Consider the following 20739-nt stretch of genomic DNA (forward strand, 5'->3'; position numbering starts at 1 on the left):
TAATAAAATAAAAAAATAAATAAAATAGAAGCATTGTAGATTTAAGATTTAGCAGAAAGCTAAAGCAAACATAAAAGTCTTCAGTCTTGTTTTAAAAGCTGTCAGAGTTGGGGCAAGTCTTAAATCCTCAGGGAGTTTATTCCAGCTATTTGTTGCATAGTAACTAAATCCTGCTTCCCCATGTTTCGTGTTGACTCTGGGGATAATTAACAGATTGGTCTCAGAGGATCTTAGTGGCCTGGAAGGCTTATGTAGTGGAAGCATATCAGTTAAATATTTTGGCCCTAAACCATGTAGGGATTTATAGGTTAGCAACATGATTTTAAAATTAATTCTCTGACATACAGGGAGCCAATGTAATGATTTAAGAATTGGTGTAATATGTTCACATTTTTTGGTCTTTGTTAGAACAGCATTCTGAACAAGCTGTAGTTGCCTTAGAGTTTTTTTTGGGAGACCTGTAAGGAGACCATTGCAGTAATCAAGCTTGCTAGTGATAAAGGCATGTACAAGTTTTTGTAAGTCTTCGGTAGATATGAGCCCTCTAAGTCTTGCTACGTTTTTAAGGTGATAATATGCAGATCTTGTAACTGATTTGATGTGACTGTCGAAATGTAAATCTGAATCCATGATAACCCCTAGATTTCTGGCTTTGATTGAGGTTTTCAGGGACAGAGATTGAAGGTGTTGGGTAACTTTAAGCCTTTCGGTTTTAGCACCAAATACAATTATCTCGGTTTTGTCCTCATTTAGTTGAAGGAAATTTTGGCACATCCAGTCTTTGACTTGCTCAATGCACTGGCACAACAGATCAATGGGCTGATAGTCATTTGGTGATAGAGATACATAGATTTGCGTGTCATCAGCATAGCAGTGATGGTCAATATTGTTATTTTGCATGATTTTCCCTAGTGGGAGCATGTAGATGTTGAATAGAGAGGGTCCTAAGATCGAACCTTGTGGGACTCCACATGTCACGTTTGTTGATTCTGAAACAGTCGCCAATGGAAACAAAGTAGTTCCTATTTTGTAGGTAGGACCTAAACCAATTTAAGACTGTGCCTGAAAGCCCCACCCAGTTTTCTAATCTGTCCAAAAGTATTGTATGGTCTACAGTGTCGAATGCAGCACTGAGGTCTAGTAGCATTAGTATTGAGATTTTGCCAGAGTCTGTGTTAAGACGGATGTCGTTTACAACTTTAATAAGGACGGTCTCGGTGCTGTGAAGGGGTCGAAATCCGTATTGGAAGGTGTCATAGCAACCAGTTGATGCCAGGAAGTCACTAAGTTGCTGGAGAACAACTTTCTCAATGATTTTACTTATGAAGGGTATAGTCTAGACGGATTTCAGAAAAAAGGCCTTTTATAAGAAGTAAGGAGCATTTATGGGTACAAGTCGGGAACCGGCCTACCTTACATATTTCAAGGGTGCTGAGTCCAAAAAAAACGGTACCCGGGTGAAATTTTGAGGTTTTGACCTTCTAATTTGCATATTAAAATGGCCGCCAAATTGCCCATCTTGCACAGTTATTGGACCATTTCCTCCTAGTTTTTTTTGTAAGTAGGCAATCAAGATGAGGAAATTAAGTTTCTAGATCGATAGTCAAGGGTCAAACAAGGATATAGTGGAGGCTCAGTGCCTTTTTTATGTATATATATATGCAAAATACCAACTTTTAAGGTGAAATTAAGCATTATTTGTGTCATTTTTTAAGGCCGACATAAATATTAAATAAAAGTTACTCTGAAATTTTCCCTGTTGATATGACATATGATGTACACCATATTATATGATAACAAAGAAAAAAATCCATTGCAAGTTGTCTGAGATTTCATGTTTTTTTTGTTTTTTTTTTGCAAATTAAGCATTTGTTCTCTAAATTCTAAGACGGGAAAAACCCAGGTGAATAGGGAAAAATATTCAAAAAGAGACCACCATGAAACGTACCAAGTTGAATATTTAGATCAGTACATAGCATGGTCAGTCCCATCGCTGAGGACCCTTTGCCTGAGGTGAATTAACAGCAAAGAGGATCGTAACAGTTTCACACGCTTTGGTAAGTTTCCTGCTTTTTGATTTTTTTAGACAAAAAATGTCAATATTCCTTAGTTATTGATTGAGCTTGTTAACCCTATTTATCCAAAATGATACTTTTTCAACCATAGTGGGTCAAAATTGTGTATTTCAATGATATTGAGATGGCTAGCAACTGGGAGAAAACTAGCTAACAGTTAGCTAACAGTTGATAGGTGATAGGTGTCCATCCGAGCGAAAAACCATACTAATTCCGACAAAGTACGCAAATACGGTGGCAAATACAGCAGTGTTGGAAATGATGGATGAGGATGAGAGTGAGAAAACATTGCCTCAGTATGTGCCTACAGATGACAGTTTCTTATCACTTGTACATGTAGCGCTGAAAATTCATCAAGAGTTGATAGAAACCCCAGGCCATAAAGGTTTCTCTGTAAGTGAGGATGACGCTATTGCATGTGTCCCAGATAGTTTATATATGCTACTGAGACTAATCGTTGGTGGTCAAGAGACATTTGAAAATGACAATTCTGAAAAGAATGAAGACCTTCTCCGTAGAAAAGTGCTGAGCATAGCACAGGACCTGATCTACTGTGTCAGTCGCGGCAGAAAATGGACACCTAAACATATCGGACTGGCTACTACACTACATCAGGCTACACGATCAAAACAGCTGGTAGAGTTATTCAACAAGGCCGGCCACTGTTTGAACTATGAGCAGGTGATGAAGGTAGACAATGCCTTAGCTGAGAGTACCTTAAAATCTATGGACCCAGCAACCGGTGCCATTATTCCACCAAACATGGTAGCAAATCGATTCATCCACTTCACTGCTGACAACATTGACATCCTTGATGAGTCCTTAGATGGAAAGAACACCTTTCATGCAACCCAAATGGCAGCCTGGCAACGGGGAAAAAAAGATATAGAACTTGACATGCTGAAGCCCTCCACTAGCCGTACACTGGTTGTGCCAGATGTCCTGGAGAACCTGCACCACGTCAATGTACATTCTGCCACAAGCAAGCCAGTATTCACATCACATGTTAACAAGACCTGGTTTACCAGACCTAAAGGAGACAGTGAGTGTGTGAAACAAGCACAAGCAACAGACATGGCTTTCTTCCTGCGACGTCAGGATTCTGAACCCAAACCTTCTTGGACCGTTTTCAATCAGTCAGTCTCGTCAAAGGAACCAGAGCAGACAGCAGTAGGATATTTGCCAATAGTCCTTGCTCCAGCTCATGAGTATGATACGCTCAATACAGTTGTGAAGAGGTGCATGGCAATATCATCACATTTTGGCCAGGAGCATACAGTCATAACAGTGGACCAAGCTCTTTACTGCAAGCTCATGGAACTGAAGTGGTGTGTTGAGGAATATCAGGGCAAGTTAATCCCTCGGCTTGGTGGACTTCATATTGCAATGAACTTCCTAAAGACTATCGGAGATCACATGGCTGGGTCTGGTCTAGCTGAAGTGTGGCTGGAGAGTGGATTGCTGGGGGAGGGTGCTGTCATGCTTGTCATGTCAGGGAAAGCATACAACAAGGGTATGAGAGCTCACAAACTGACCTTGCAGGCCCTATGGCAGCTTTTGTTGCCAACATTCCTCGCGTTTGCTGCAGAATCAAACAAGGAATGCCATGATGAGATCTCTGCTATGGCTGCTGATGAAAATCCTGAAATGATTCCTCAGTTGATAACATATCTGAAGCAGGAACAGTTTGACAGTCTCCTCAAAGATTTCATCGCAAGTAAATCTGAAGATGTCAACTTTGTCTTCTGGTGGAACTACATGGATATGGTCTCAACACTGTTGCAGTTTACACGAGCTCAGCGTGATGGACTCTGGGAGCTTCATCTTCACTCCTTCAGCTGGATGTTGCCGTACTTCATGCGATATGACCACCTGAACTATGCAAGATGGGGGCCAGTGTATATTGCTGAGATGCACCAACTCCCAGAACCTGTACTATCTGAGTTCCAAAGAGGCAACTTTGTTGTGAAGCGGTCCGATCAACGATTCAACCAGGTCGATCCAGACCAAGCAATGGAGTGGATCAACGGAACAGGGAAAAAAGGAGGGGGGATCATTGGCATTACTAAGACACCTTCAGCCCTTTCCAGATGGACACTCTCCTACAACATGAGGTCCCATGTAGCAGAAGAGACACATTTGATGTTCAGCAACACACCTGAGAAAACCTACGTCCACAATGAAGCTACCAAATCCCGTGAAAAGAGAGACAACAGAGACGAAATGGCATTGGTTTTAGTCTTCAAAGGGTTCAAGGTGTTTGATTCAGTCTCCTCAGGCTCATTGCAAAATCTCGCCACGAAAGACGTTGCCACAGAGGCTATCCAAAGCTCATTACTTTCTGCCAAAGACCTAGGACAAGAAAAAGTGAATTCATTCATTGAGAAAAGGATGATTGTTCCTGAGGACAAAGATAAACCAGAGGTCCCAATCCATGCAACCCTACATAAGAGCAAAGCTAAAACATTTGCATCTCTGTATGAAGTGGCCAAAAATCCTTGAATCAAAGACAACAGAACTGTCATAAAGGCTGACCGAAACATTCTCAAACGCCTTGTTACGGCCTATGAGGCAGGTCGTCCAGTTGACTTACCAGCTGTCCTAAAACACGAGCTTCTGCCAGTTCCCATATCCCTTGCTGAAATGAATGGGACACTTCGCACTGGAAACAAGTCTGTATTAGTAAATAAGTTAACTGAAGACATAGTCTGTCCTGAGGCTATTGAACTTCCCGACATGTCATCTTGTCTCATCATAGATGGACAGGCACTTGTGGTTGCCCTTGGAAAGCCAGACAAAGCAGTAACATTTGGGGATCTGGCCGACACATTTGTCAGAGCAGTGTTGAAAGCAGGATGTTACTATAAAAGGATAGACGTTGTGTTTGACAGATACAGAGAAGAGACCATCAAGGGTGCTACCAGGACACGACGCACAAAAGCAGCTCAACCAATCAGACGACTTGTTGAGGGTCGTGATGTGCCTCTTCCAAAAAACTGGACCAATTTCCTGTCCCTCCCTGACAACAAAGCTGATCTTGCCAATCTACTCTCTGAAGAACTATGTGCTCAGGCACCGGATGATAAAGAGATAGTAGTTGCTGGTGGGTTCAGAGACGAAGAGACGGAGGTTAGGTCATCAAAAGCAACAACCAACCTGACTCATCTGAGAGCCACACACGAAGAGGCAGATACCCGATTGGTATTACATGCAGTGCACTGCCAGTCAGACACAGTAGTCGCGTCATCTAGAGACACTGATGTACTTGTGATTCTCGTTTCCCATTTCCCACACGTAGCATGTAAAAAACTCTGGCTGTTGTCTGGTACCACAAGGAAGCCACAATATATACCAATTGATGCTGTTTTTAACAAACTGCCAAAGGATTCAGCACCAAGCCTTGTAGCATTTCATGCACTAACTGGTTGTGATACCACATCATACATTGCAAGTCACACCAAAAGTACATCATGGAAAGTCTGGAAAATGCACCATCAATTGCTCAGCAACCTCGGAATTGGTGATCTCACGGAGGAGACTCAAAGATCTTCAGAGGCTTTTGTCTGCAGAATATATGATGTGCATAAAACAGACTCTGTTGATGCAGCAAGGCATATACTTTTCTCCAGGACAGGTAAACCAGAAGCAATGCCGCCTACAAGCGATGCGCTCCACTTCCATCTGCTGAGAGTACACTACCAGGCAATGGTTTGGAGAAATGCTCACTATGCCACACCTGAGCTTCCTTCACCCTTGGACATGGGATGGAAAGATGGTGATTCAGGACTACAGCCCATTCTTATGTCACAGAACCCAATACCTGAAAGTTGCCTGGAAATGATCAGGTGTGCCTGTAAAAAACAATGCACAACACGCCAGTGCAAATGCCGAAAATCGGGGCTGTTATGCACTGCAATGTGTACATGTCAGAGTGATGACCAATGTCCTTGTTTAAATGTGGAGTTGTAGTCCTCAAGCATACCAAGGCAATGGGTAACCAAAGAACTTGGAAAAGGACTGCAGAAAGAAATACTACTAAACAATTTACCAAAACAAGTGACCTATGGAACTTACAGAAGAAGACAGATGAAAGCAAAGCAATTCAGCTAGAAACATGAAAGAAAATATACAGAAACAAGATGTGATCTGTAGAACTGTTCAAGGGAAGTTTCATGTTTTTTTTTTCCCTATTCACTTGGGTTTTTCGATGTTTGAATTAAGAGCATTATGCTTTGTTTGCATAAAAAAATGAATTCTCAGACAACTTGCAATGGTGTTTTTCTTAGTTATTATGTAATATGGAATACATCACATATCATATATACACTGGGAACATTTAAGAGTGATATTGACTGAATATTTATGTCGGCCTTAAAAAATGACACAAATAATGCTTAATTTCACCTTAAAAGTTGGTATTTTGCATATATATATACATAAAAAAGGCACTGAGCCTCCACTATATCCTTGCTCTGACCCCAGACTATAGATCTAGACACTTAATTCATCATCTTTGATTGCCTACTTACAAAAAAACTTGGGGAAAATGGTCCAACGACTGAGCAAGATAGGCAGTTTGGCGGCCATTTTGATATGCAAATTAGAAGGTCAAAAACTCAAAATTTCGCTCGGGTACCGGTTTTTTTGGATTCAGCACCCTTGAAATATGTAAAGTAGGCCGGTTCCCAACTTGTACCCATAAATGCTCCTTACATTCACTTTTTGGGTACATCCCGTCTAGTCTAGTAGATTTGATATTGGTCTGTAGTTGTTAATAATAGAGGCATCTAGGCTCCACTTTTTTAAAAGGGGTTTGATAACTGCAGTTTTTAAGGCTTTTGGGAAAGTGCCTGATTGGAGAGAGTTGTTAACTATTTGCAATATGTCTATTGCTAGGCAGTCAAAAACATTCTTAAAGTGGTTGGTAGGTAAAGTATCAAGGCAACAGGTGGATGGCTTCAGTTGTGTCACAGTTTCCACAAGAGTTTTAGAGTCTATGACATTAAAGCATGTCATTGCCATGTTACTTTTGCCTGAATATGGTGGTAGTCCAGCATTTTTGTTTAAAGTGGAGACATTGATGGCGCGTCTGATGCCTTCAATTTTATCAGTATAAAATGCTGCAAACTCATTGCATTTCTGAGTGGAATGAAGGTCAGGTGGAATTTGTGTTGGGGGCTTGGTCAGTCTGTCAACAGTTGTAAATAGGGTTTTGGCATTATTAGTATTGGTTTTAATGATATTGGAGAAAAATGTTTCTCTAGCACTTTTTAAGTCTAAATTGTAGGCACATAGGCTCTCTTTATAGATGTCATGGTGAATATGAAGTTTTGTTTTACGGCATATGCGTTCAGCCTTCCTGCATTCTTTTTTCTGGGCTGTTACAAAAGCAACTTTTCTCCAAGGTGCCTTTTGCTTTCCAGAAATCGTTTTAACCTTATAAGGTGCAATGACATCTATGACTTTCAAAATGTTCAAATTAAAGTTTTCTAAAAGATCCTCAGCAGAACATGGGTTGAGAGGTGGTAGCAAGGAGATGGCCTTTTTAAAAAGTACATTAGAATTTTCATTGATATACCGTTTTTTGACAGTATTTGATTTTGTCTGTAAAAGATATATTAAAGAAAACACAGAAATGGTCAGACAGTGAAGGATCAGTCACAGAGAGATCTGAAACATTGAGACCCTTTGTGATAACCAGGTCTAGAGTGTGCCCCTTACAATGAGTAGCCTCTTTCACATGTTGAGACATTTCAAATGTGTCCAAAATGGTAAAAAGTTTTTTTGCACACTTATCATTAAAATCATCAGTATGAAAATTGAAGTCACCAGTTATAACTAGACAGTCAAAGTCTGTGGAGATGCTAGACAATAATTCTGTAAAGTCATCGAAGAAATTTGCAGCGTATGTGGGTGGTCTGTAAATAATTAATAGGAGAACTCTGGGGGAACATTTCAATACAGCACAAAGGTATTCGAATGATGGAAAATCACCAAATAGCATCTGTTTCCCCTGAAATACATTTTTTAATATAGCAGCAACCCCTCCACCTCTTTTTCCAGATCTACATACATCAAAAAAGTTATAGTTGGGAGGAGCTGTCTCTATCAGAACGGTTGCACTGTTATTTTGTTCTAGCCATGATTCAGTTAAAAACATAAAATCCAGTTGAGAAGTGGTAATAAAATCATTAACTAAAAAAGATTTGTTATTAAGAGACCTAACATTAAGTAGACTCATCCTGATGGTGTTATTGATAGGCTTTAAGGTTGATTTGGGTTTGGAGGGAATAGGTATGAGATTTGAGAGGTTAGCAGTGCGTCTAAGTTTCCCTTTGTTTACTCTCTTAGTGATTACAGCAGGAATGCAAAAGTTGCCATGTTTTGATGTAGGCAACCTTGGGTTCAACAGATTATGCAAAACTTCCTTTGTGCTGTGTCTACGGCTGAACCCTTTTTTGTCTCAGTAATAATCAGGACTACTATCAGTACAGGGAGGGGGGGGCTGGGGCGCCCTCCGCATCAGACTGTGGTCATGACGTGGGGATGGTATCATTGACGCAGATGCAATTTTGATGCCAACATTTCTCAGTTTCTTAAATTCATCTGGAAAATCATAAAGGGAGGAGACAGTGGAACTGGAGTTGTCGTTGTGGCTATGGGAGAGATGAGGCTGGTGGTCATCATCAACGGGGGACAGCTGGAGGTCAAAGGCAAAGGGGGGAGGCATGGTGTCGATGGTGTCGGGCAGGGTGTTGTCTCTCTTCAAGGTCTGTGGTCTGTCTGCTATCTGTGTGTCAGATAGTGGGACAGTAGATGTGTGGGGGAGGCTGTAGTCTCGCTTCTTCTCATGGTGGGAGAGTGAGAAGAGAAGATTGTCCCTTAACAGTTTTGAGCCTAACCTGTTTGGGTGTAGGCCATCTGCTCTGAAAAGATATTTGCGCCCCCAGAACAAGTTGAAATTGTCAATAAAGCCCCTTCCTCTTTCATTGCAGACTCTTGAAAGCCATGTATTCAGAGCAAGTAGACGACTGAATCTGTTTATTCCCCTGTCAACTGCTGGTATGGGTCCACTGATGAATGACCTAACGTGTAATTTGTCCAGTGTGTCCAATAGTTCAGTGAAATCCCTCTTCAGAAGTTCTGACTGTTCTCTTCGAATATCATTAAGTCCTGCATGCACAATAACCTGTGAGATTTTGGGGTTTTCCAATATAATTGTGGTTAGTTTCTGGTTGACATCACTAACCATCACATCTGAGAAGTAGCATGTTTTGATCTTCTTACCAGTTATATCCTTTATGGTTGAGTCTCCTACAATCAGAGTGTCTGGTTCATCTGCTTTCTGTGAGATGGGCCCTTGTTGGCTTGAGGTGGCGGTGGCAGACGCATGCACAGCTCGACTCCGTGGCGACTGGTTCTTGTTCCGTCTCTGTCCCCACCGTCCGTCCGGACGCATCCTGGGGCTCAAGGGTGCACGGGTGGCAGATGCATGCGCAGCTGGCCTCTCTGGCAACAGGGTCATGGTCTGTCTTTGTCCACACCATCCGTCTGGACGCATCTCGGGGCTTAGGGGTGCAAGGGTGGCAGGCGCGTTCGTGGACTCCTGGAGTGGCAGGAACCGGTTCTTCAGCAGCATGGTAAACTTCAGCGATTGGCTAATCCGGCTGATTTTAGCTTTGGGAAGCTTAGCATTTGGCGTTGAGTGAACTTGTTGATTCACTTTGGAATGTTGTTTGGGCTTAGCGCCGACTCTGTGCCAATGAGAGGCAGTTGGAATTGTCTCTCTCTTGTCCAGCTTCGGGAAGGATACAGTGTAGCTTTGATCATCCTGTTGTGTATTTGTCTGAGCTAGCTCAGCAAACTCACCCATCGGCACTGTATCCTGGAGGAGTCCTTTGCATTTTTCTAATGCTGCTAGCCTCGTTTCAAATAAAGCCACTGTCTGTTGCAGTTTGGTGCAGTCTGTGCATTTCCCAGTCTCTGTGCCTGAGACATCCGAGTACAGAGGCATGTTGGCGATAGGAAAGTCCAAGACTTTTGCTGCGGTCTGATCCGGTAGTCAAAGTGCCAAAAAGTATTGTTGAATCGAGCAATTGAGGTTGACAGAAACGAACTATAAATTCTTAAGTATTATGATCATGAAATAAAATAAAATAAAGTAGACCTGAACGATGAATTAAGTAGTTTTTGCCACTGTCTAGCGGAGCTTCGGGAAACACGACCTCTCTCTCTGCTGTCTCTTATCTCTTCCCTCAATCTTAAGTGAATTAAGATTGAGGGACTTCATTTATAGATCAAGTCAATCCTCCTCGCTGTTTGTGTTGCAAAGCAAAAGTATCAGTGACCTGGTCATACCAAACAGGATATTTTTTAAAGTGATTCAGAATAACAGTGTGTGTAGCTCCACATTTTCGCCACCCTTTCAGACGGCTTGGTAACCCAACGGAGGAGTGTTAAAAAATAGGTAGACTCAGTGCGTTTATTTCGGCAGACTTTTGGCGGTGGAAACGCCAATATAAGCGAACCGAACCGCACCGTTCGTTGGAAATGCCAAAAAAAGCGAACAGAGCCGCACTGTACCGCAACGAACAGTAGCGCACCGCTCGGGGGGCATACGAGGCATACGAGTGGGTTTGTTGGTTCTCATAGCCTAGAGACTTGAGGGGATAAACCCTCCCCCGGGCTGCTCCACAGCCAGGGCTCCTGCTTATTGGTTCATAGCGCAGCCAGGGCTCCTGCTTATTGGTTCATAGCACAGCCAGGACTCCTGCTTATTGGTTCATAGCGCAGCCAGGACTTCTTATTGGTTCATAGCGCAGCCAGGGCTCCAGCCTATTCGTGAATAGACGTTGACGCGATTCAGATCCCTCAGCTAGTCCCACCCACTCAGAGGAGGACTTTCCTCCTCTCTCCCATTGAACCCCATGTTATCCACCGGCCGCCAGTAGTGCCCGAGAAATGAATGGGAGTCAATGGAGGCTGAGGGAGGAACGTCCTCCCCGCAGTAATATCCAATAGGCGATAGGGGGTGCTAATGTCCCTTTACCCAGGGAAACGAACATTACATATACAAAGGCATTAAAGTAGTCATATTTAAGGGCATTAATTCATTACAGTAGTCTGGGCAATCTACACTTTTTATTCTCAACAATGTTAAGGAGGATCTTCCTCCCTCTCCTCACTGGAGAAGCCTCCACTGTGTGTGTGTGTGTGTGTGTGTGTGTGTGTGTGTGTGTGTGTGTGTGTGCAAACTGTAGTCATTATTGAGGTATGCTGTTGTTTTGATTTGTATATGGACACCTGCTACTACACTAAGCTACTGAAATACCAGCCACTGGTGAGTCGTATAGGCCAACTAGGTTACCAATCTCAACTCATATCATTAATCTTTGGAAGCTTAGGTCAAATCCACAAAAATGTGGCCAGAGGACTGCGGTTGGGGGGATTACTAAAGAGGGAAGCCAAAGGATTGGCAAAATTCTGCTCTGTATCAGCCACCATAGGTAGCATGAGCTTGATGAACCTGTCACATAATCAGTATTTCTTCCCAAAATGTTTGGATCTTTTTTCCCCTCTTTGTAAATGTGGATTCAAATAAAAGCATTTAAATGTGCGAGTGTGCGTGTGTGTGTGTGTGTGTGCGTGTGTGTGTCTGCGTGTGTGTGTCTGTGTGTGTGTGCGTGTATGTGTGCGTGTGTGTGTGTGCGTGCATGTGTGTTATGGCCACATTGGCCTTCCAATTGTCATTGTGTGTGTGCTCCTCGTTTTGTCCTTTCTCTCATAGGCCTGGTCCCACATGTTCCAGGACGGGGGTGTGCCGCTACGGGGCGTGACCCCCTGAACTGGATTAAAGGAGCCTGGCCTCAGAGAGACGGCGGCGGGAGATTTGATTTGTGTTTGCTCCATGATTGTCAGGATCATTTTGATGCATGCTTTTCACACAATTAAAAGAAGAAACGGATTGTCGCTCTGTCTCCTGCCCCGTTTCTTTGTTACGTTGAGCCGCGTAACCATGTGTGTGTGCGCGTGCGTGTGCGTGTGTCTGCGTGTGCGTTGTGCGTGCCTGTGCATGTGCCTGTGTGTGTGTGTGTGTGTGTGTGTGTGTGTGTGCCCCCTTGGACAGGATTACTAAACCCAGTGGAATATATACAACTCAACACACCGCTATTTACTACCAATGATGTCCAAAAGGTGATTTGTGACCTTCATGTGGCATGTGGACTAGATGGCGTCACATATGAAACGTTGAAAACTACCAGACAAACGACATGCCCAATTCTGACTAACATATTTAACACATGTCTCAATAACGGCAAAGTACCAGAATCCTGGAAGGGGGCTTTGATTCACAGAATCCCCAAAAAGGATGACATCCCTGATGACCCCTCCACTTGGAGAGATATCTCCCTACTACCAGCAATATACAAGGTCTTCATGAAGTGTCTCCTGTCACGAATCCTCCCCTGGCTAGTAGACACAGGAATACTCTCCCTAAAGCAGAAAGCCTACATAAATAGACAAGGGATGAATGAGCACGTTTTCTGTCTAAAAACTGGCATTGACGATTTTAAACATTCATCCGCCAAGTTTTATACTGTCTTCTTGGATTTCTGCGACGCCTTTGTTACATTGCCCCATAATGTCATGTCACACACCCTTATGGAAATAAGACTGCCACAGCCATACGTCAACATTATTGAAGATGTCTACAACAGCTCCTACATACATGTGGGACAACATTGACCAACCCAATACCGTTAACGACTGGCATCAAGACTGGGTGCCCATGGAGCGCCATACATTTTATCCTCGCGATTAACTTCTGGATGCGATGGATGTGCCAGTGCGCGCCCCCAGGCGTGCACTCCCCTAACCCAGTGCAAGGAAGCCGACGCGGACGATGTAGAAATCTCCTCCAGAGATGAAACTGTAATCCACAACATGCTCCTCCATACTGAACAGTTTATCAGACGGTCGAATCTGGACAATAAACTGACAAAATGTGCGGCATTTTATGAAAGACGGAGTGGAGGAAATAGATGGTATAAGGCAAAGCTTGACAAACTTCCCAACTTTACAATAATGCAAGCACCCATCCGACTGTATGAACGTCATGAAACCTATCCTTATTTAGGACATAAATTCAATATTGCCGGCGACTGGGACGAACAGGTCACAGAGTTCTGCCGAGAATACATCCATCGAATCAAACTAATTGACTCTGCTCCCCTCCCTGTACGCATGAAAATCGAGGCTATCAAGCAGATTTTAGTAGCCAAAATCCAGCATCTGTTCCACAATGTACACATTTCACAACAAAACCTGACAACGATGAACAATGAAACAGTGAACCTTGTGAGGAAAAGGCTCTGTCTAAATAACCGCACAACCCGGGACATTCTCTTTCAGCCGCGCAAGAGCGGAGGCCTTGGAGTCCCGAACACTGAATGGCTCTAGACTTCCTCCAGGTCATCTGCTCAACATGCTCAATAATGACCACCCGACGGTTAGGGGGCGGGCACGCCAATCATTGTTTCTACACCTACAACGGTGCAAGATACCCATCGCTTCCCAGAATGAACCCCAGTTCCTCGGGTTCAAACTGAAGCAAAATGGAAAATTCGACATCAAGGCCGCCGGATTCGGAGTGCGCTCCGACTGGCTCGATCTCAACGATCTCTGCCACCGCACTCTCTCCTGGCAAGGCCCTGACGGAGCGACAGATCCACTGACTGACAACATCATAACTGACCCGCAGATTTCCACTCTAGCGATCCTGAATGACAAGAACTCAGCCCAACATCTACAGATCAAACACACTGGAGCCTCTCTTCTCCAGCGCAGACTGGTCAAGACTAACATTGCAAGGGAAGTTAGCTGCACTGCCTTAAGCAGATCATTCTGTTTCACATTCTGTAATAACTAATTATTCCATTTCAGAGGACATCTTCATCTTTATGGTTAAAGCACAACAGCAATGTCTTCCAACAAAATACAACCTAGCAAAATGGTACCCGTCAAAACATAACCCATACTGCATATTCCACCAAAACCAACAGCAGAATGAAACTGTTGCACACATTCTGAATGGATGCCATCATTACAAAGGACTGTATGTGGCCAGACATGACCGATTGGTTGACCTGGTTGCAAAAGATCTAGGAAAAATAAATCAAGGACATGACTGTAAGACCTTTAAGCATAGTGCTGTTAAAATAACTTGGTTCCATCACAATGTACCTGATAATGATTATTTTAAAAACATGGCAAACACTTCAGACATTGTCATTGTAAATGAGACTTTGAAAACTGTAGTCATTATTGAGGTATGCTGTTGTTTTGATTTGTATATGGACACCTGCTACTACACTAATGCCGCTTTTCCACCGACAGTACCAGCTCGACTCGACTCGACTCGCCTCGACTTGGCCCGCCCTTTTTTGTGTTTCCATTGGCAAAAAAAGTACCTGGTACCTAGAACCGGGTACTTTTTTTAGTACTACCTCCGTCGAGGTTCCAAGCGAGCAGAGTAAGTACTTTTGTGTGACGTAAACAGGCTGCTGGCAACTGATTGGCCAGTGGCTGTAAATGGTAATAATCACTCACTTGCTTTTTATTTTATTTGATTTCTCATCATAACCTTTCCCGGGAATCAGGAAATAGTCTTGATCAGATTCAGATTTCCCGGGAATCGCGTCTCCCGTGATTAAAACCTAATTGACGACCCGCCCATGTTGGAGAGGTTCTTTTCTACGACCCTCCCACATTGAAGAGGTACTTTTTTAGATGGAAACGCGACGTGCCTGGAACCAAACCGAGTCGAAAATCGAGTTGAGCTGGTACTGTCGGTGGAAAAGCGGCATTAGCTACTGAAATACCAGCCACTGGTGAGTCGTATAGGCCAACTAGGTTACCAATCTCAACTCATATCATTAATCTTTGGAAGCTTAGGCCACAGTCACAAAAATGTGGCCAGAGGACTGCGGTTGGGGGGATTACTAAAGAGGGAAGCCAAAGGATTGGCAAAATTCTGCTCTGTATCAGCCACCATAGGTAGCATCAGAATCTGGAGGCAAAGATGTTTTGTTTATCCTTAAGTGTTTGTAGTGTCATGTAGGCCTTGCAGAGGCTTGTAGCTTGATCACATTATCAGTATTTCTTCCCAAAATGTTTGGATCTTTTTTCCCCTCTTTGTAAATGTGGATCCAAATAAAAGCATTTAAATGTGTGTGTGTGTGTGTGTGTGTGTGTGTGTGTGTGTGTGTGTGTGTGTGTGTGTGAGCGTGCGTGCGTGCGTGCGTGCGTGTGCGTGCGTGCGTGCATGCGTGCGTGTGCGTGTGTGTGTGTGTGTGTGCGTGTGCGTGTGTACCTCGTGCTCACTGACTGTGCCTACAGATCCGGTCCTGCGGTGCTGGGAGGAGGCGTGGCCTCTCATGGGGGCAGACCAGCCGCTGGAGGAGTGGGAGGAGCTTTGGCGTGCAGCTTCGTCCATACTCAGAGAGGCCTGAGGAACAACAGATCATTGAACACCTGTATCTACAGGAAGGAATAAAGGACACTGCACAAGGAGGGGACTAGGATCCTAGGAGAGGAGACTAGGACCCTAGGAGAGGAGATTAGGACCCTAGGAGAGGAGATTAGGACCCTAGGAGAGGTGAATAGAACCCTAGGAGAGGAGACTAGGACCCTAGGAGAGGAGACTAGGACCCTAGGAGAGGTGAATAGAACCCTAGGAGAGGAGACTAGGAGAGATGACTAGGAGCCTAGGAGAGGATACTAGGAGAGATGACTAGGACCCTAGGAAAGGTAACTAGGAGCCTAGGAGAGGAAACTAGGACCCTAGGAGAGGAGAATTGGACCCTAGGAGAGGTGACTATGAGAGGTGACTAGGCCCCTAGGAGAGAAGACTAGGATAGGTGACTAGGACCCTAGGAGAGGTGACTAGGACCCTAGGACAGGAGCCTAGGAGAGGTGACTAGGAGAGGTGACTAGGACCCTAGGAGAGGTGAGTTGGAGCCTAGGAGAGGTGATTAGGAGAGGTGTCTAGAACCCTAGGAGAGGTGACTAGGAGAGGTGAGTAGGAGCCTAGGAGAGGTGACTAGGCCCCTAGGAGAGGTGACTAGGCCCCTAGGGGAGGAGACTAGGAGCCTAGGGGAGGAGGCGTTCACCTTCTCCAGCTGGGCGGTGATGTCCTCCAGGCTGAAGTTGGATGCGAGGGGGGGTCTCCAGGCAGGGGGGGTGGGCCCACGCACTGTCCCGGCCGGGGAGACGCGGGCGCTGCTGCTGCTGCTGCTGCCCCCGCTGCCCCCCCCTCCCCCGCTGCCCCCCCCGTCCCCCGCCGGGCCGGCCCGGGTACTGCGGCCTGCGGGGGGCTTCTGACGGACCTGGACCCCAAGGACAGGTGGTGTTAGTGTGAATGCAGACCTCTAAACCCAGCCATCTAGCTCCACCAACGGGTCAAAATTTGGTCAAAAATGTAACCGCTTGGCTGACCGATTCGGACACTGATTCGGGACCATCCCATGATCACTCTCGCCAATTTACAAACCTCCATGCCCAACACTTTAGCGCCACCAATGGGTCGAAAATGGACTTGGGTTACTCTCCCGATTGTTACCTGTGCTTCAGATCCTGGGCCACAACAACCCCTACTACGCAACTTTTCGCCATATTGAATCTCCGCCATTGGCGATTTCTCTAAGACTGCAAGAGCTTCCCCTAAAGCAGATTTTGCAAGCGAGTCGAAAGACGAACTGCAACCTATTTCTTGATATTTGCTTGGCGAAATTGCTAGACAATTTTCATCCTTATTCACTTATTCACACAATTCCTTGCTTCAGTCTAACATAATTCCCACATTTCCTTGTTGAAGTTTAATATCGTTTTGGTAGTTGGCCATCACTTTGATTCAGGGAGCCTGAGGTCTGAACTTCAAGTCCTGTATTCAGATCAGGACTTGCAGGGTGACAGGGGAAAGCTGTGTGATTTCTTGGTGTTCCTTAAAGACATGGAGTTGTACAGTGCAATGCCTCAGCTTTAAAAACTGTTTTCATTAGTGGCAACAATTAGAGCTACATCTGCAGGTGTAGAGAAGAGCTTCTCCTGTTTAAAGCGGCTCAAGTCCTACACCGGCCAAGGCCGTTTAAGCAGCCTAGCTCTGCTGGCCATTGAGAGGACACTGGTCAAGTCACTGGAAAAGACAGCTAGTTGGTATGACAGAGCATTTCCTTGAAAAGGAACAGAGAGCATAATTTACATATATATATATATATATATATATATATATATATATATATACATATACATAAATTGACAATTTATATGATGTAGGCCGAAAATGAGCTTCCCCTCTTTGAAAGACCAGCAGCCGCCACTGATCTCCGCCATATTGGATTTAATCCAAACAGGAAAAGTTTCAGCTATCACAAATTTCATCTGATTTTCACGGAACGGCGGATATGATCTTCAGACCGAGCCGCAGAAACAATATTTTTACAGATGTTTCAATTTCAAATTTATTTGCCTGTGAGAGCTAATGAAATATTGAGGCAAAGCCGCAAAACAGGAAGTGGGCTAACATCTCGGTGATGCTTTGAGTTTACGTAACCAAACTCGATACCATTAGTCAGGACACTGTCCCAATCACTCACAGCAATTTTTATGCATATGTATTGAATGCTCTTGCCCCACCACCAGCTCAATGTTGGACATGCATTCATGCGCTTGATCCTAGACTCGTTTGTCTGATTTTCACAATTGAGGCAGCGTCTGAATCCTTCAACCCTCCCAAGTTCAACGACCCTTATTGCGTCACTTTTCGCCATATTGGACCTCCGCAATATTGGATTTAATTCAAACTCTAGGAGAAGTTTCAGCGGTCACAAATTTCCTCAGATTTTCACAGAACTCGTGAAGAGGATCTTCAGACCGAGCCGCACAAGCAATACTTGTCTGATTTTTCAATTTCAACTTTATTTGCCCAAGAGAGCCAATCAAATATGGCGGCGAAGCCGCAAAACAGGAAGTGGGCTAACATTTTAGCCACATTTTTCAGTGTCAAAACCAAACTGGCTACATGGACTCAGGACAGCCAAAGGTTTCAGCCCAGCAGCCCAGCTTGACCCCCTCAATGCTGCTTGCAGCTTTATTTTTTTTGTAAATGTACACACATCGAGGCTAAATGTACACACATCTAGGGTAAATGTACACACATTGAGGGTAAATGTACACACATCGAGGGTAAATGTACGCACATCGAGGGTAAATGTACACACATCGAGGGTAAATGTACACACATCAAGAGTAAATGTACACACATCGAGGGTAAATGTACACACATCGAGGGTAAATGTACACACATCGAGGGTAAATGTACGCACATCGAGGGTAAATGTACGCACATCGAGGGTAAATGTACGCACATTGAGGGTAAATGTACGCACAGCTCTGAGAATGCATCACACAAGTGGTAGAGTGAATAGAAACAATGACCTGATAAAAGTTGCAAGCATCACCAATAAATGCATTGATCAACTCTGGACTGGTTCAACAGGTCCATCCTAGGAGCGATAGATTTCATGCACATCCAGCGTGCCATCATGTAAACACGAAGGCTATGCCCTGGCCCATGGCACTGGTATCTCTGTCTAGAGAACAGCCTCACTCTGTCTCCCTCAGGACCCAAAGGGGTCTCATCCTTCAATGATACTTCTGTAACCTAAAACTTAATCTGTGCTGAACTGATTTTCCTTATTTTTTCATTGTCTATGAAAATGGATTTCATTGTCTATTTCCATTTCGTCACCCTGCAAACTTTCTGAATGTCATGCATACCATCGGATCTTCACTATGAGCAAATGAGGGTCAATGAGGGTCCTGGTGCCTCAGTGACCATCGGTGATCAGTGTGGAATCAGTGTGTAATGAGTGTGTGTGTACTTTGGTGTCTGTGTGATGAGTGTGTGTGTACCTTGGTATCTTTGTGATGAGTGTGTACCTTGGTGTCGGTGTGATGAGTGTGTACCTTGGTGTCTGTGTGATGAGTGTGTACCTTGGTATCTGTGTGATGAGTGTGTACCTTGGTATCTGTGTGATGAGTGTGTACCTTGGTGTCGGTGTGATGAGTGTGTACCTTTGTGTCTGTGTGATGAGTGTGTACCTTGGCGTCTGTGTGATGAGTGTGTACCTTGCCGTCGGTCAGGCCCGGCCGGCTGGGCTTGCTGCTGTCAGTGGTCAGCTCCTGCTCTATGGAGCACAGGTCGGCCATCAGAGAGTCCAGGTCCACGCCTTCCCCCTGGTTCAGAGCCTCTGTAGTGGATATATTAGACATGTGGAACTGTATACATATATAAGGCCTTTTATAGGCCCATATACATATAATACCAACGTCAAACAATATGTAGTTCCCAAAATCCTCATCCTAATCATTCATTCAGCTCAATTGCTAGTTTCCTTTGATGTGGTTCACATCAGCAGCAGGTCAGGTCAGTCATCCCTTTATTTAACACTAACATGGCCTGTAACATGGTGGTAACATGTCCCCCAACATATGTACACATATCCACATCTCCTCACAGCTATACAGGAACACAGTGGATCTAGATGGATATACAGAGCTCTCAGTCCTACCGTTGATGTTGTAGACGGAGAAGCGGTACGACAGGTTGGCCATGTTGCTCTCCTGTCTGAGAGGAGCCTTCTGCTGGCCTGGACGATCAGGGCGCCCGTCATCCAGACTCTAGAGAGAGAGAGAGAGAGAGAGAGAGAGAGAGAGAGAGAGAGAGAGAGAGAGAGAGAGAGAGAGAGAGAGAGAGACGGGAGACGGGAGACGAGTGAGATAGAGGAGAGAGAGACAGAGAGAGAGACAGGGAGAGAGACAGACGGATAGAGAGTGGAGAGAGAGAGTGGGCATTTGTACACTGCCAAGCCGGTTCGGTCGCGGCTTGGCACGCCCGGCAATTTCACTGTAATGCCAGTGTGAAACCGAGGGGGTAAAATCCCTGTCGTCACAGAGCCGGCTTTCTTGGTTCACTGGAGAAGGCGGGACTACGCATGGAGTGTACCCAAGTCCCACCCCTGGAACCACGGAGCGTCTAATCGCATTCACATCAGAATGAACCCACCAATGTGTGTAGGGTCTGGGAGGGTCACTTGGGGTGCTGGCTCAAGCAGGCATTTTACCTCGGACAGTGTAAACACACGGACCATGCCGGGAAAAAGGAGTGCATAAGACGGGCATATTTGAGTGTGAGTGTGTGTGTGTGTGTGTGTGTGTGTGTGTGTGTGTGTGTGTGTGTGCGTGAGTACCTTGGTGAGTTTCTCCAGCTCCCCCAGCCATGCTCCAAACATCTGATCTAGATCCTGGTCCTCCTCATCGCTGTCCGCCTCCTCACCCGCATGGTCCACCTCCTCATCTGATACCTGCTCCATCTGAGGGAGAGAGGAGGAGAGAGAGGGGGGGGGGGGGGGAGAGGAGGACAGGGGGGAGAGGAGAGGATAGGGGAGGAGAGGAGAGGAGGAGATGGGAAGAGAGGAGAGGGGGAGAGGAGGAGAGAGGGGGAGAGGAGAGGGGAGGAGGGAGAGGAGGGAGAGAGAGGATGAGGAAAGCAGAGGTCAAGAGAAAGAAGAGAGGAGGAGAGGTTTAGGCACAATCTCAATTCTCT

General features: G+C 44.9%; 1 protein-coding gene across 1 annotated transcript in view; it reads right to left on the minus strand.

Moving 5' to 3' along the window:
* Window positions 1–20739, minus strand: part of raph1a (Ras association (RalGDS/AF-6) and pleckstrin homology domains 1a) — an 86802-nt gene that overhangs the window by 36198 nt on the left and 29865 nt on the right. Inside the window, 5 exon segments of the mRNA XM_084478217.1 lie at window positions 15448–15582; window positions 16247–16462; window positions 19263–19384; window positions 19706–19814; window positions 20384–20506. Coding sequence (XP_084334343.1) covers window positions 15448–15582; window positions 16247–16462; window positions 19263–19384; window positions 19706–19814; window positions 20384–20506 — 705 coding nt within the window.

This window comes from Micromesistius poutassou, assembly GCF_964030765.1.
Source record: "Micromesistius poutassou genome assembly, chromosome: 14".
Taxonomy (NCBI): Eukaryota; Metazoa; Chordata; class Actinopteri; order Gadiformes; family Gadidae; genus Micromesistius; species Micromesistius poutassou.